The sequence below is a fragment of the Cygnus atratus genome, chromosome 1 (assembly GCF_013377495.2).
Source record: "Cygnus atratus isolate AKBS03 ecotype Queensland, Australia chromosome 1, CAtr_DNAZoo_HiC_assembly, whole genome shotgun sequence".
Classification (NCBI taxonomy): Eukaryota; Metazoa; Chordata; class Aves; order Anseriformes; family Anatidae; genus Cygnus; species Cygnus atratus.
Window position 1 is genome coordinate 7061970 of NC_066362.1, and position 13258 is coordinate 7075227.

General features: G+C 50.2%; 1 protein-coding gene across 2 annotated transcripts in view; it reads right to left on the bottom strand.

The window, feature by feature from the left end:
* Positions 1–9545: 9545 nt before the first annotated feature.
* BEND7 (BEN domain containing 7) overlaps positions 9546–13258 on the bottom strand; it is a 47617-nt gene continuing 43904 nt past the window's right edge. Inside the window, exon 8 of one of the 2 annotated variants that reach the window (XM_050708275.1) lies at positions 9546–11535. In XM_050708275.1, the coding sequence (XP_050564232.1) occupies positions 11474–11535 (62 nt within the window). In that variant the 3' untranslated portion in view covers positions 9546–11473. The remainder of the gene's footprint in view (positions 11536–13258) is intronic. The other variant, XM_035549536.2, reaches the window with a different exon arrangement.

Here is a 13258-nt window from a genome sequence, read left to right on the forward strand (position 1 = left end):
AAACAAATAAATAAGACACTAAACATACAGGAAACCAAGATAAAACAAGGAACGCTGCAGATTTTTTAAGCCCTGACTTACAGAATTTTTTCTCTTCTGATTTCTTTGTAGGGGACGGAGGAAGTAAATCACATTCGCCTTTTTCTCACGAGGGTTGAACAGATATTTCTTTAATAGAGCAGGGAAAAAATAATAATAATACTGAGATTCCAGGTGGCAGCATGAGCAAAAGAAAACCTGAATACACCAAAATTCACACCAAGGTGGAGAGGTCCGGTGACACCACCCCATGCCCCACGTTCTGTTTGCGAATGGCTGGGTTTTGGGGTGAGGAGAGGGAAAATGGGGCATGGCGCAAAGGGGGCAAGGTGCTGAAATGGGGGATGGTGCACGGCAGGGATGCGAATGGCAGCCTCCTGCCTGACGTTGCACGCATCAGTGAGATTGCATGGTGAAATTATCCATGTAGCATTTTCCTACGGTTAAATAATGGTGTTCTAGGACTTAACAAATAAATAAACAAAAATGACTGAATGTCTTTTTTCCTCTTTTAAAGGCTTTTTTGCTGTCTGGCGTGCAGTTCTGCAGAAATCCCCCGATCTGGAGCGGTTTGGTCCAGCGCCATGAAAACGGTCTGCTCCGCACACCTTCGGAAGTGGAAAAAAACAGGAAGAAAAAAACAAAAAGAGATAAAGAGCCCTCTGTGCATGCCCCGGGGTGCTGCCTGACGGCGCTGTCACACCAAAGCCGGCTGCTCCTGCACCAGGAGCACGCAGCGGGCGGCCTTCACCTTTACAGGTGCGGCCGGGGCTGGAGCAGCTCAAATTTCTGTGGCCGAAGGTAAATCCGAGCGATGGGCCTGGCGAGGCAGGCGGCAGGTTTGGTTCTGCTACTTTAGAGCTTGCCGGATTCAGCGCTTGTAATCTCCCCTTTCTGTTTCTTAAACGTCAGCAGAAGTGGTTTTGTTTTTTGTTTTTAATACCTACAACCTTCCCATGGCAAGGTTTCTAAGTGAGAAGCTGCAGCGTCACGAGAGCATGATAAAACAGAGCTGATTAAAGCCAGGGTAAGGAACGGCAACTAAAAGTGACTTTATTTATTTATTTCCATTTCAGAATTCCCACTGCTGGGAAAATTCGTTTCCATTTCAGGATACCCGTTGCTGGTAAAATCCAACCAGCTGATTCAGCAGCGATCGTGCTGAACACTGAGCTCAATGCGTGGAGACAACTCCTTCCACTGACATGTAGGGCTGGTCCTGTGCTTAAACGCATGCATTTACTTAAAATCGACAGAGTTACGGCCTCGTATGCTAAGCATTCTCCTGGTCTGAGAGGGAAATGCTGTGTTTTCTTGGTGCAGGAGCTTTGACCTTGTTGCTATAACTTCATTTCTCGCCTTGCAGAACCCATTTCACAACGCAGCGTCCTGCCGAGGTCCCTGCTTTGATGAAGCGACCTAAGTTTGTGCTGTTCTCAGCCTCCCTTGCCTCGCTGTCTTCTTCCTGCCTCTCATTAATACGCGGGCGGCATTAATTAGTAATGATGCCAGCAGTGGCCTCTTCTGTGCCTCAGTGCTTCCCCCTCCTTGCCCCGAGGAGCAGATGTTCGTTACGTCTTTGTTTTCTGTCGCCAAACGGGGACTTTGCCCCATTAACCTCCGATAAGGCGCTTTAATGGGCTCTGATGGGAGATTTTATCAAAAGTCTGTGCAAAATCCAAACAGAACGGTGCCCGCCCAGCAGCTTTTGTGCATTTTTTTCCACTGTGTCTTAGGACAGCGCGAGGAAGTGCCGCTTCCTTCGTGTCCCCGCGTTTCTGCAGGCAGCGTTTGGAGCTGCCTTTGCCCGAATCGGCTTCCCAGCAGCCGGATTGGCACGTTTTGGCAGATGCTTGAGTCAAAGGCAAGAAATACAGCTTCAGCACCCGATCCAGGTCCTCTTCTGAGCCGAGCAGGGGGTGCCCACGGGGATGCGCCCATGGGCAGGGGCTTGGGCTGGAGCTGGGGGCTGAAGCAGGGGGTGATGCTGCCCCCGAGCAGCCCAGGGGGTCCCAGCGGTGTCTGGGCTCCTGTTTCCAGAGCCTGCTGGTACGAGATGGGGCCCATCCGCGCAGATAACATCTGCATCAGAGGGGAAATCAGCCTCGCGCTTTAAAGCCGCTCCAACCCTTGCTGTGAGGATGTGCCCTTGCAGCTCCCGTCTCTTCCTCGCTTCTTCTGCGGCGTTTCATGCCTTGCTGCTGCACGTGTTCGCCCTGAAAGCACCAGGGGAGCGTTCGCCTCCTGTTTTCTGCCTGTTTATTTGCCCGGGTGTCACGGGGCTTGTACAAACAGCCGGGCAGCAAGGGCTCTCCCCAGGATGCTCCTACACGAGACGTGTCCGCATGCTCTCGCAGGAGATGCCCACAAAGTTAAGGGTGGCTTCCTGCTGCATCCCTCCTGGCCCTACCAAAATCTCTCCTAAAATGTTCTGCCATTAGTCTCCCACCTGCATGGCATCCCCACCTGGGGAAGGACCCAGGCAACGATGGGATTGCCATCCGTGCTCCCGCCTCGCCCTGAGCATCGTCTCATCTCCACCCCGCAGCCGAAGAGGTTGAGCTGGGCGGCCCTTTGCCCACTGCTCACTCCCCCTGCAAAAACACACAGCCAGGGCCGGCCTTCCAGACTTGTCCCCAGCTTCTACCAGGCAGATCCTGCAGAGCTGCTCCTTGTTAATGCCCGTGTGGTCTCCACACGGAAAATAAAACGTGTGCATGGGGCTGGTGAGCCGACAGCCTTCGCTGTAGCAGGATGGGACCAGACGGACCCAGAGGTCCCTCCCCACCTCAGCCATCCCCTATCTTCCCCGCTTCCCTATTGCAGCCTCAAGCCTGGCGTTGTACCACACTCACCCCTCCTTCCCCCTCGTGTCCTTCACCCTTTGTAGGACTCCATTCTCCCAAGACACGTCCCGCCACAATAAATCCTGCCCCGATCTGCCTGCACCCTCTGCAGTGCTCACAGCTGTCAGAGAGCATCTTGGCCACGCTAGGAACCTCTCTTTTTCTTCCTCAGATGCCCCAGAAACTCGGCATCCCCACCAAGAGAGGTTTGGAGCAGGGATGCTCCGGCACGGGCATCCCAAAGCTGCTCCAGCCCCGTGCGCTCCCGTGGGCCGCCTCCGGAGCCATCAGGGCTGCACGCCCGTCACCTGCTGCCCCTCGTGCTCCCCTGGGGGACAGCCCTGAGTCACCACCACGAGCCCTGGCTGCAGCCCGACCGCGCCAGCGATCGTCCTCCAGCAGGAACACCTGCCTTGCCCATCTCGTGCTTGTTTACGGAGCTGCGCGCAGCTTGCAGCGAGCCATCGGTGAATGTAAATGGAGCTGCTGCGAGCCGGAACCACCCGCTTCAGATAATTTTCTGGCAAGTAGGCTTCTTGCTTAATCTCCATCCACGGATCTGGTCTCCCACCGCTGCCAGCCCCGTCCAGAAGCTGCGGGGCTGGGTGGGATCGGTGGGACCAACGGGGGAAACACTGTCCAAGCCCCCATCAGGAGGCGGAAGCCCTGCTTTCACTCTTCTTAGACCTCGCAGCGGGGCTCGCTTCCTAAAGCACGGATCCTGCAGATCAGAGGGTGGGATGCTCTCCTCTACGCCACCGATGTGCCGGGTGGCTTGGGTTCGACCCCGGTTGCTTCGGGTGCTGCTGTTTGCAAGGTGCTGGGCCAGGAGCCAGCAGGATTTACTGATTTGTTTTTCTCCAGCATTAACAAACGAACACCCAAACACCCAGGGAAGGTGAAGACCGTGCCATTAAATCCTCCCATTTCTCCATCTCTTTGCCCTGCAGCCGCTTGCCCCTTCTCTCCCACTGCAGCACCGTCTGGGTGCATTTTCTCCTGCCCGTGCCCAGGTTTGGCACTAAATAACCTCCCCGCTGCCTTTGCAGGACCCCATGGGGCAGCAAAAGCGAAAAACTACCAATGGCTGCGATGGTAGGGACAGATGCTTTGATTTCCAGCAATGCAATTAACACCCTCGCTAACAAAAAATCATCGAGTGAGATCTCTGTGCGGGAGAGTAAACCTGCAGGGAAGAGCTCCAAAAGGAAGGCAGTGCCCTCTTGCTGGAGCTGTGCCTGCAGACGCATGGAGCCACTGCTGGTTTTAATGCAGTTGTTTGAATTAACCCAACCTGCAGAGCTAAGACTTGCAATCACCAGTCCTCCTCTTCTTCTTCCCATCCTTTTTGTCTTCTTCTCCTTCTCCTTCTCCTTCTCCTTCTCCTTCTCCTTCTCCTTCTCCTCCTCCTCCTCCTCCTCCTCCTCCTCCTCCTCCTCCTCCTCCTCCTCCTTCTCCTTCTCCTTCTCCTTCTCCTCCTTCTCCTCCTCCTCCTCCTCCTCCTCCTCCTCCTCCTCCTCCTTCTCCTCCTTCTCCTTCTCCTTCTCCTTCTCCTCCTCCTCCTCCTCCTCCTCCTCCTTCTCCTCCTCCTTCTCCTCCTCCTTCTCCTCCTCCTCCTCCTCCTCCTCCTCCTCCTTCTTCTTCTTCTTTGTCTTCATCATCTTCATCATCTCTGTTGTCTTCATTGACTTCTTTGTCGTCTTCATCATCTTCTTCTTCATCGTCTTTATTTTTGTCTATCTTCTTCCTCATCATCTTCTTCATCGTCTTCTTCGTTGTCTTCGTCTTTGTCTTCTTTGTCTTCATCTTTTTTTGTTGTCTTTGTCTCTGTCTTTTTTGTCTTCTTAGTTTATTACTTATTATTACTATTACTATATCACGTTTGCAGTGTAACAGGTCAGGGAACAGACCTGTGCTCCTGCAAACACTTTGATTCCTGCTGTTGGTGGCTGTGCCAAAGCTGGTGGCACTTCGGGGGGGGGCGAGGAGTGGACGCCAGTGGTCCACGGGGTGGACGAGGGCAGCGGAGCGCAGGTTCCGCTCACACCGCTCGATCCAGCACAGCCATCAGCCCTGCGTGCACCTTCTGAGCCTCCACAGCTACAACCAAGATGAAGAAACCTTCCCAATTTGGGCCAAAATTGTTGTCATCGGGGCAGCTCTTGCCCGTGGCAAAGGCGATGGGCACAAGTCGTGGTGGGGCAGGACAGGAGCGTGCTGCACCGCATCGCCTGCCTGAGCGACCGAGATGGGATTTGCTGCAAGGGGCCCCTGCAGTGGGCAGGGCACGGCCCCGAAGCCTTTGGGCTGCTTTTAGAAGCAAAGATCCCATTTTGGAGTCAGCCTCCTTGCATACGCGGTGATACTTCTGTGAGTTACCCAGCAAGGAGGCAGAGTTCAGGGTGGAAAATTGCCTCTGCGTTCAGTCGTTTAAGATAGCGGAGAGAGTTCTGCTTCTAAAACTCGCCGAGTGTGAGCAGGAATCACCTCGCCCACCCACACTCACTAAATATTTAGTCATTTTTAACAAGTTAAACAAAGCCCTTTGATTGGATTTATGCTAATGGCTCGTCCGGAGGCATTTCTGATTCATTTACATTTCATTTTAAAATTGCCCGTGTACACCGCTGCTTCTCCCCAGCACCATTAGCGGAGGAGAGGAACAAGCAGCAGGTCACGGGCGCCACAAGATGGCAATAGTTGAAGAGCAATTTATTGCTGGAGGAAGGGAGCTGGATTCCCCAGCAAAACCCTCGCCGCCCTGCAAAGGGCACGGCGCCGGGCGCGCATTAACCTTTGCACCTGGGAGCCTTGGAGGGGAGCAAAGTGGTTTCCTTCTGCCTCTGGCTTCATCCTTCCTCCCACGGATGGAGAAGGACGGAGGAGAAGCCAGGTGGCCCAAGGTCACCCAGCGCCTTCTTGGTGCGGGGTGCCCACAGCCTCCCGTCTTGGGCAGGATTTTTTGCTGTTTGATTCTTTCTTTCCAGGATTTTTTATTTTATTTTATTTTATTTTTCCTAGGTCTGAGCACCCGCTGCATGCCAGCCGGGTGAACATTTGCAAGTGGCACAGCTCAGAGCAAGAGGTCGGTGCCTCCCGCCCTGGACCAGGAGCCCCAGCGTGGTGATGTCCTCCAGGTCTCGCTGCCGTCCTCCCGAGCACCTCCACCCTGGGTCTCTCCAGCCCAGGATATTTCTGCAACACCACAAGAGCAACTGCTCACGTCTCCCCTGGCTGCCCTCTTTGATTTTCTGACAACCCCGGAAAGAAACGCGGTGCTTTGACGCAGAGCAGGAAGGGCAAACCCCCCGGCCATAAACCCGGACTCTCCACCCGTGTATCAGCAAGCAGGAATCACCGGGAGCTCCCGGAAAGCAATCGCCAGCTGGAGGAGATTTTCTGCTGGAGGAAGCATCCACTGTGCTTTTTAGGGTGGGTGCTGGCTTGCGGGAAAACCCTACAGCCTGGGAAGAGGTTGGTGGTTCAGCAGCTCAGCACCAACCCTGCGCAGCTCCGGAGGGGTGGCAGAAGGTGTCCCTCGACCCTGCCTGCTCCTCCCCTGCCCCAGCAGCTCCCAGTTTTGGGACCAACCTCTCCTGCTCCAGCCTCCGGTTCCCCAAGGGACATTCAGTGAGAGACGGCCGCTCAGCAAAGGGCAGCGAATTTGCTGCGCTGGAGCTCGTTACTGTAATAAATGTTAAATGCAAAATCTCTGGCGACGCACCGGGCTTTGGCACGCTTTGTGCTCCGCAGGTGATGCCCTTACGGGCAGAGGAGCCAGGACACGGAGGAGTCCTCGCAGCAGCAGCACTGATTTTTTTCCCCAAATTCTGCCCAGAGGCTGCTGCCCGGGTTTTGGCACCAGGGGAAGGTGCACCCCTTTGGGCTGGGCGGTGGGATGATGCTTACCCAGTCGGGAGCAGTTCGTATGGCCTGGATGCAGGGTCTCCACCTTCAGAGGTCTTTGAGAGCCACCTGCCAGGGAGCTGTTGGCTCAGCTCGTGCCAGCCTGGTGGTGGCTCTGGTGGTTTTAGGAGCCCCAGGACACTCTGAACACGTTTTGTGGTCCGTGTCTTGCGAGTGACTTAGTTTAGAGATAAACCAATTGGGCTCAGCATCCTCGCTCTGATCCCACTCACATTTTGAAGTCTCAGCGGGGTCATCGCTGCCTCCATCCTGGTGTCTGCAAACGGGGCAGAAAGTCTGGATTTGGGGTGGCACGATGGGTCTTGTTGGACATCCGTGAGCATTATCCTCGCCAGCCAAAAAGCCCGTGGGGTTGAGTTGGGCTCTAACTGCACGCGTAATGGGTTGGAAAAGGGAAATGAGTGGAGAGCGGAGGTGTGCCCGGATGGGAACAGAGCAGGTCACACGCGCCCCGTGTGCCGCGATGAATGGAGCCATGAGGTACAGTCAGCGAATCCTGAAACCTCTTGGGATTAAATGATTACATTAATCTTTGCCTTCTCTAAGCTGCGGTAACAGCAAGAGCCTCACGCTGGTGCCAGCCCAGATCCCCCCGTGCTGACTTCTCTGCATCTTGCTGGGGACTTTGCACGGGCTCGTGGTGTCCGGACACACAAAGCCCCCCTCGTCCCCCTCCTGCCCGCATTTTCTTAGCCCAGTGCCTCCAGAGTTGCTGCGGGGCAGGAGCGTCGCCGTGTACGAGGCGTTTTTGGGATGTCTCCCAGGTGGATGTGTCTGCAAAGGGAGGGGAGAAGAGCAGAGGGAAGAACATGGGGTACAAAACACAGCCTCCTCTCTCACCACCAGCCTTCTGGTCAATGGAAACCTGCAATTACACGACAAAAATGATGTCTTTGTTTGTAATTAGCTCCCCTGCTCCTCTGATCCCTCTGTGAGGGCCTGGGTGAAGGAAGGAGCCAACGCAGAAACATGTGGGGCATCTCCCCGGCTTCCAAATTCCCCAAGTGCTAATTATTTTCTGCCCCCGTTATGTCATACATAACGACGTACGCACGCAAGGGAGGGGGAAGAGCTGACGGAATTCATTCTTTGTTTTTTTTTTTTTTTTTTTAAACCCAGAATCAATGTTTACACAACCGAGCTAAATTATTTATACACATAATGTTATAGGTTTCACATCAGTGCCTTTTATTAGCTTTCGTCGGATGAGAAATCATACCTGACCTACTTGTAGGAACCCCTTGCCTGCCTCTCCGTGACGCAGCCGGTGGCGGGGAAGGGGTGAAGGCGCTCAACTTATCTGAGATTTTGGGGAGAACGTGCACAAGCGGGTTGGTTTTGCTCAGTCTCGTGAAATGCCGGCTGTGTCTGTCCCTTCAGGGGGACGTGGCAGTGGGGTAGGACACCCCAGCTGCCCGTTGTCATCTCTGGGGTTTTCCTGGGGCCGTGCCTCCCCTTTCCCACGATGATGTAGAGCTGCGTCGCCCGTCGGGGATGCAGCTTTGTCTTCCCACTGACAGCTCTAGGGTGGGATCTGTCGGGGCCGCCAGTCCCCCAAAACCCGGGCGATGTGACGGCGCGCTCCCTCTGCCAGCCGTTTCCAAACCCACATGTCACACAGGCTTCAGATGACTTTCTTCTTGCCTCGCAATTAATGCATTTTTTATAAAGCCCGGGCTCCCGTTTCCTTTCATGTCACTGCAAGGATATCCTTTTCCTGTTAAGCTTCAGAAGGATTTTTTTTCACCCAAAGAATTCATCGCTAGCGTCCCGTAAATAGGACGGCGGGACGCACGGCGTGGAGCTCTGGTGCCGGCTCCATCCTGGAGCATCCTTGCAGCATCCTTGCCACGGCCTCTGAGCCGTCGCATTTCCTGGCACACGGTGACATTTCTTGTCCCTGATCGTATCACAAAGCTACAAATAACAGCGCGTTAACCTGCCCTGGGATTAAAAAAATCAAGCAGAACAAACCCGCACGAGGACGACTCGCAACGCAGAGTGGGACAGTGAAAATAATCGCTCAGCGAAGGATGGATTTGTTCCACCAAGTTCAATGATCATTATTTGTGGGAACGACGACTTGCACTCGGATCTGAAGCCAATTCGGACTCAGGTGGAGCTCTCTCAGCTCGTGGAGATGGACAGGAACCCAGACGACTTGCACAATGCCCGTGGATCCTCCCTGCACCCACCGAAGTGGAAACGAAACCGTCGCAGGCCTTTTCACCATCAACTGCTGCCTGGTGCTCCTCGCAGAAAGCAGGCAAGGTGCGGCGAGTGCTCTGCCCTCTTCTCATCGACTGGAGATTACCAGGAGCGTGTTTTTGCAGGGAATATTTTCTAAGGCTAACCAACGCTTGATGAGGGTGTGATAATAAATTACCGGGCGTATTTCTTCGCGGCCACACCAAATTATGAATGTTGGTTTGCCCTCCCTATGTGTTGTTTCCATAGAAGCAGAGCTTAACCTTTTAAGTGAAGATTATAAAGGCACCTAATTCAATTAAAATTAGACTTCAGGCATATCAGCACTTAATACTCGAGAGTTATTACGCGATTGGATATAGCCATTGTTCCGATGGACGGGCAGAAGCGTTTCCATCAGAGCCAGTCAGAAAAACAGCATCGTGGTAGCAACTTTTAGGGTTTTCCATACGTTTCCCTACCTGGTCCATAAATTCCTAGGTAATTTCTCTGAAATGTGGCAATCCAGTACAAAACACAGGAAGGCACGTTCAATTAAAGTTATTTATTGTAGGTTTTCTTTTCTGGACTGACAAAGAGGGTTTCCCAGAGATCGATAACACGACACAATGTTATACACCATATCACAACTAGTCCCTTGTCGCTTTATTAAGAACATAGGAATTTAAAAATATCTAAATATTTACATATTAATAAAACATATATACAGAAGATTGAGACATTTTTACCTAAATATGGAATGATTTTCTTTTTTTCTTTTTTTTTTCTAATAAACCCTATAAAAAGATTTCTGAAGAAAGTCTGAACAGTAGTCACAGTAAGTAAACACCAACGCAATCTTCAAAATTTACAAAACGCTGATTTCATTGCTGAAGTGTTACGATACGGACACACGGCGTGGGGGCATCGCTGCCCCCGCCCTATGCAGACAACTCCAAGCCATGAAGGAAGGAAAGACTTTTTTTTTTAAGGTTCGCAGTGCACATTCAATATATTCCACAGTTTTCGAGAAGACACGGTCATTCCTAAAAGTACATCGTTTGTGGGTGGGGAAGGCTGGCAGCCTGATTTCTCAGGTGCTGGGAAAACACACCACATCTGTGGGGATTTGACAGCTTCCGAGAAACAGGCTTCAGGGGTTTTAAAAATGAAAGAAATCTTTAAATAGTTTGAAAAAAGAAACATCCCACTCGGTAATAGCACTTCAGTTGAAACACTCAAAGGCCAAATAGTTTCAAAGGGGGGGAAAAAAAAAAAAAAAAGATGCACCTAAAATACACAAAGGAAAATGAAACACAATGGTGAAGGCTATAGCAATCTCTCCCTCGAATCGCAGGAAGCCCACTCAAACTCTCTGCTGATCGATAGATGTTGCAGGTAAGACCTTCTAGACTTTTCCCCTACGTTTCTTAAAGTGAATTTAGTGCTGTTGAAAGGTGCAGAAGTGGCAGTTTGCACGGAGGAGGGCCGCGTAAGATTTTCCCTTAGCCCTGACCTGAAAGGACCGACGCTTTCTGTGTCTAAGAGGGTGAATTTCTTGATCAATTCACTCATCCTAACTGCTGAGACATCAATAGAGTGCCGGTCAAAAGGTGACTTTTTTAAAAAAAAAAAAAAAATATTGTCCCCAAGGGCAGTGGTTGCGAAATCACAGTGTGCAGACCCTCATCCTGGAAATCAGCAAACTAATCCGTTTTGAGATTGAGGTGGTAGGGAAAGCAAGGAGAGCATGCCTCCCTCCAGCAATCAGCACTACAAAACTGCTCGAGAGCCATCACGCTGGGACCACGGAGGGCAACTCCAGCTTGCTCGAGGAACAGCTTCTCCCTGCTACGCATGCAGAAATGGGCTACGTATCCTGCTCTTTTTCCTGCTAGATCCAGGCAGGACTTTTTAATTACGGCTGTGTATGCCTGGCCATTTGCACTACGGGTCTCTAAACAGAGAAACAGCAGCCAGGAAAGGAAAAGTGGGTCTGCAGAAGCACAAGAGCAGGACACTTCTACCAGTCAAGCGCTCATCGAGCCCCCTGGGTTCGGGAAGGAGAGATGCCACCACGGTCCCCACGGAGGGGAAGAGTCATCCAGCTGTGTTCACCCACCTCTGCATAGCTTAAGATGAAACACAAGCACACAATCATGTGGGAAAGTACAATGGCCAAGGAAAAAACAAAGGCAAGAGAACGTCTTCAGGTAGAGTGGCTACCATCCTAATTAAATACCTTATTAGATATGGAGAGAAATCATCTCTAATTAAGATGAGAACCGGTGAAACAACCTGGTGGTTTCGTTACTTGAGGGTACATGGAAAACGCGTGGAACAACACAAACTCGAAGGGAAAGCTGTACGGACGTCCACGTCCCGCAGGAGGCTGAAGTTCTCGCACCGATCTTGCAGGAACATTACTCAACGGAGAGGATGTTTTATAACCGCTACCATCACCGGCGTGAAGGTTAAACAGAAAAATCTGGGTGTGCATCGATCAGATTATCCGTTGTGGTGTCGAAAAGGTTACCTGGAGGAAGAAGAGTTGGAGGACATTAGTTTAAAAGGAAAACGTTTTTAAGAAATTAAATTAGTTTAAAAGAAAAACTTTTTTAAGAAATCAGTTCAGTCATCCATTTAAAAAAACAAAACAAAACAAAAAGCTGGAAATTATATATTTGGATTCTAATTCTAATTCGTGATGGGGCCGAACTGTTGGTGCACATGCAGACAGCAGCTGCTGAATTCCATCTAGAGTAGAGCCCAACCGGCTAAAGAAAGCAAATTAAATGGATTTATATTTTTTTCATATTGAAAAAAGTGACCAAAGTTTTTCACAGAAAATAAAGTACGCCCCACTTCAGATGTAAAGCACCGCATTAGACTGCGGCACAAACTGCACTGCGCTGCTTCCCACTTTGAAGTTGCGTTTCTGAAGAAGTGAAAAAAGCACCCCATGAATTTTAAACCTAGAGTACATACTTTTGGATGTTCTTTAGAAAAAAAACAAAAAAATAACAAAAAAAAGAGGGAAAAAAACCACTCCATAGCAGTCCAAATGCATATGGCAGAATAAAAATAAAAAAAAAGAACAACAAAAAAACAGAGGTATGCTGTATGATTATATCCTGTCTTTTTAAACCACTTTAAGAATGTGTTTTTTCTAAACAGCACAATGAAAGATGGACAGAAGAATTACCACTACAGCGCTAAGAACACAGGGCAAATAGAAGACAAACATCAATCAGTGTAAAAGGCAAACACAACCCAATGAAAAGGGAAGACTCACAATCAGGCACTGAAAGGATAAAGATTTATATTACAATAAAGGATTTATATTTAAGGTTTCGAAAAGGTTCTTTTTTTTTTTTTGAAGTTTCATTTTCTTGATATTGTATTTCGAGAGAAAAGGAGACAACCTATACAGAATCGGATCGTTGCTATTTTCTCATCACTGGTTTCTTCCCGAAGAGATTGCTCTCATCTCTCGACAAAGCCGTATCACCCCCGGACCTGAGGACTGGGACGTTACTGATTCTGCTTCTTTTAGGGATATCAAAATACTTTCTCATCTCAAAATTAACCCCAATGCGGAGAAACTGTATGAAACCTTCAGCCCAGCGGTGGTCCAAAACACAGGTATAAGGAGGGCCTGGGCTGCGCGTATCTTCCAAATGTGATTTACATGATGAGGATTCATGAAAAGGGTGTTGCAGCTGTCTTAAATTTGTTTCCATATGCAGAACTTATGGGTTATACTTAAAAAAAAAAATAAATCCAGATGCTTTATATAAACCGTAGACCAAACTAAAATGAGCTTTTTTTGCAACGCCAACTCATACAGGAAGACTCCAAAAGCTGCCACGTCTTCATTCTGATAAAGATATATCCCACACCTTTCAGGTTCCCACATCAATGAGAAACTAATCGGTCTTTGCAGCCACTCCACAGTAATTAGCCTGGGAGCTGCCTGATCTGTCTCAGCTCAGCTCTGGACACAGACTTCAGCTTTAGCAACAGCCCGCTTTAGTACGCGCAGAAGCTGGAACTATCGGAGTCCTGAGCTTTCCTAAGGTTTGTTAAACACAACTCTTCTAGCATTTTCTTGAGATTTATCTGTTATTCTGCCAAAGTTCCCAGCAAGTTTAACTGCTACAGTTCTTCCAATTTTCTTTAAACACCCTTCAATCATCAGCCTTCAAAGCAAAGGCACTCTCAGCATCTAGGGTGATTTTAAAACGGGAGCATGATTC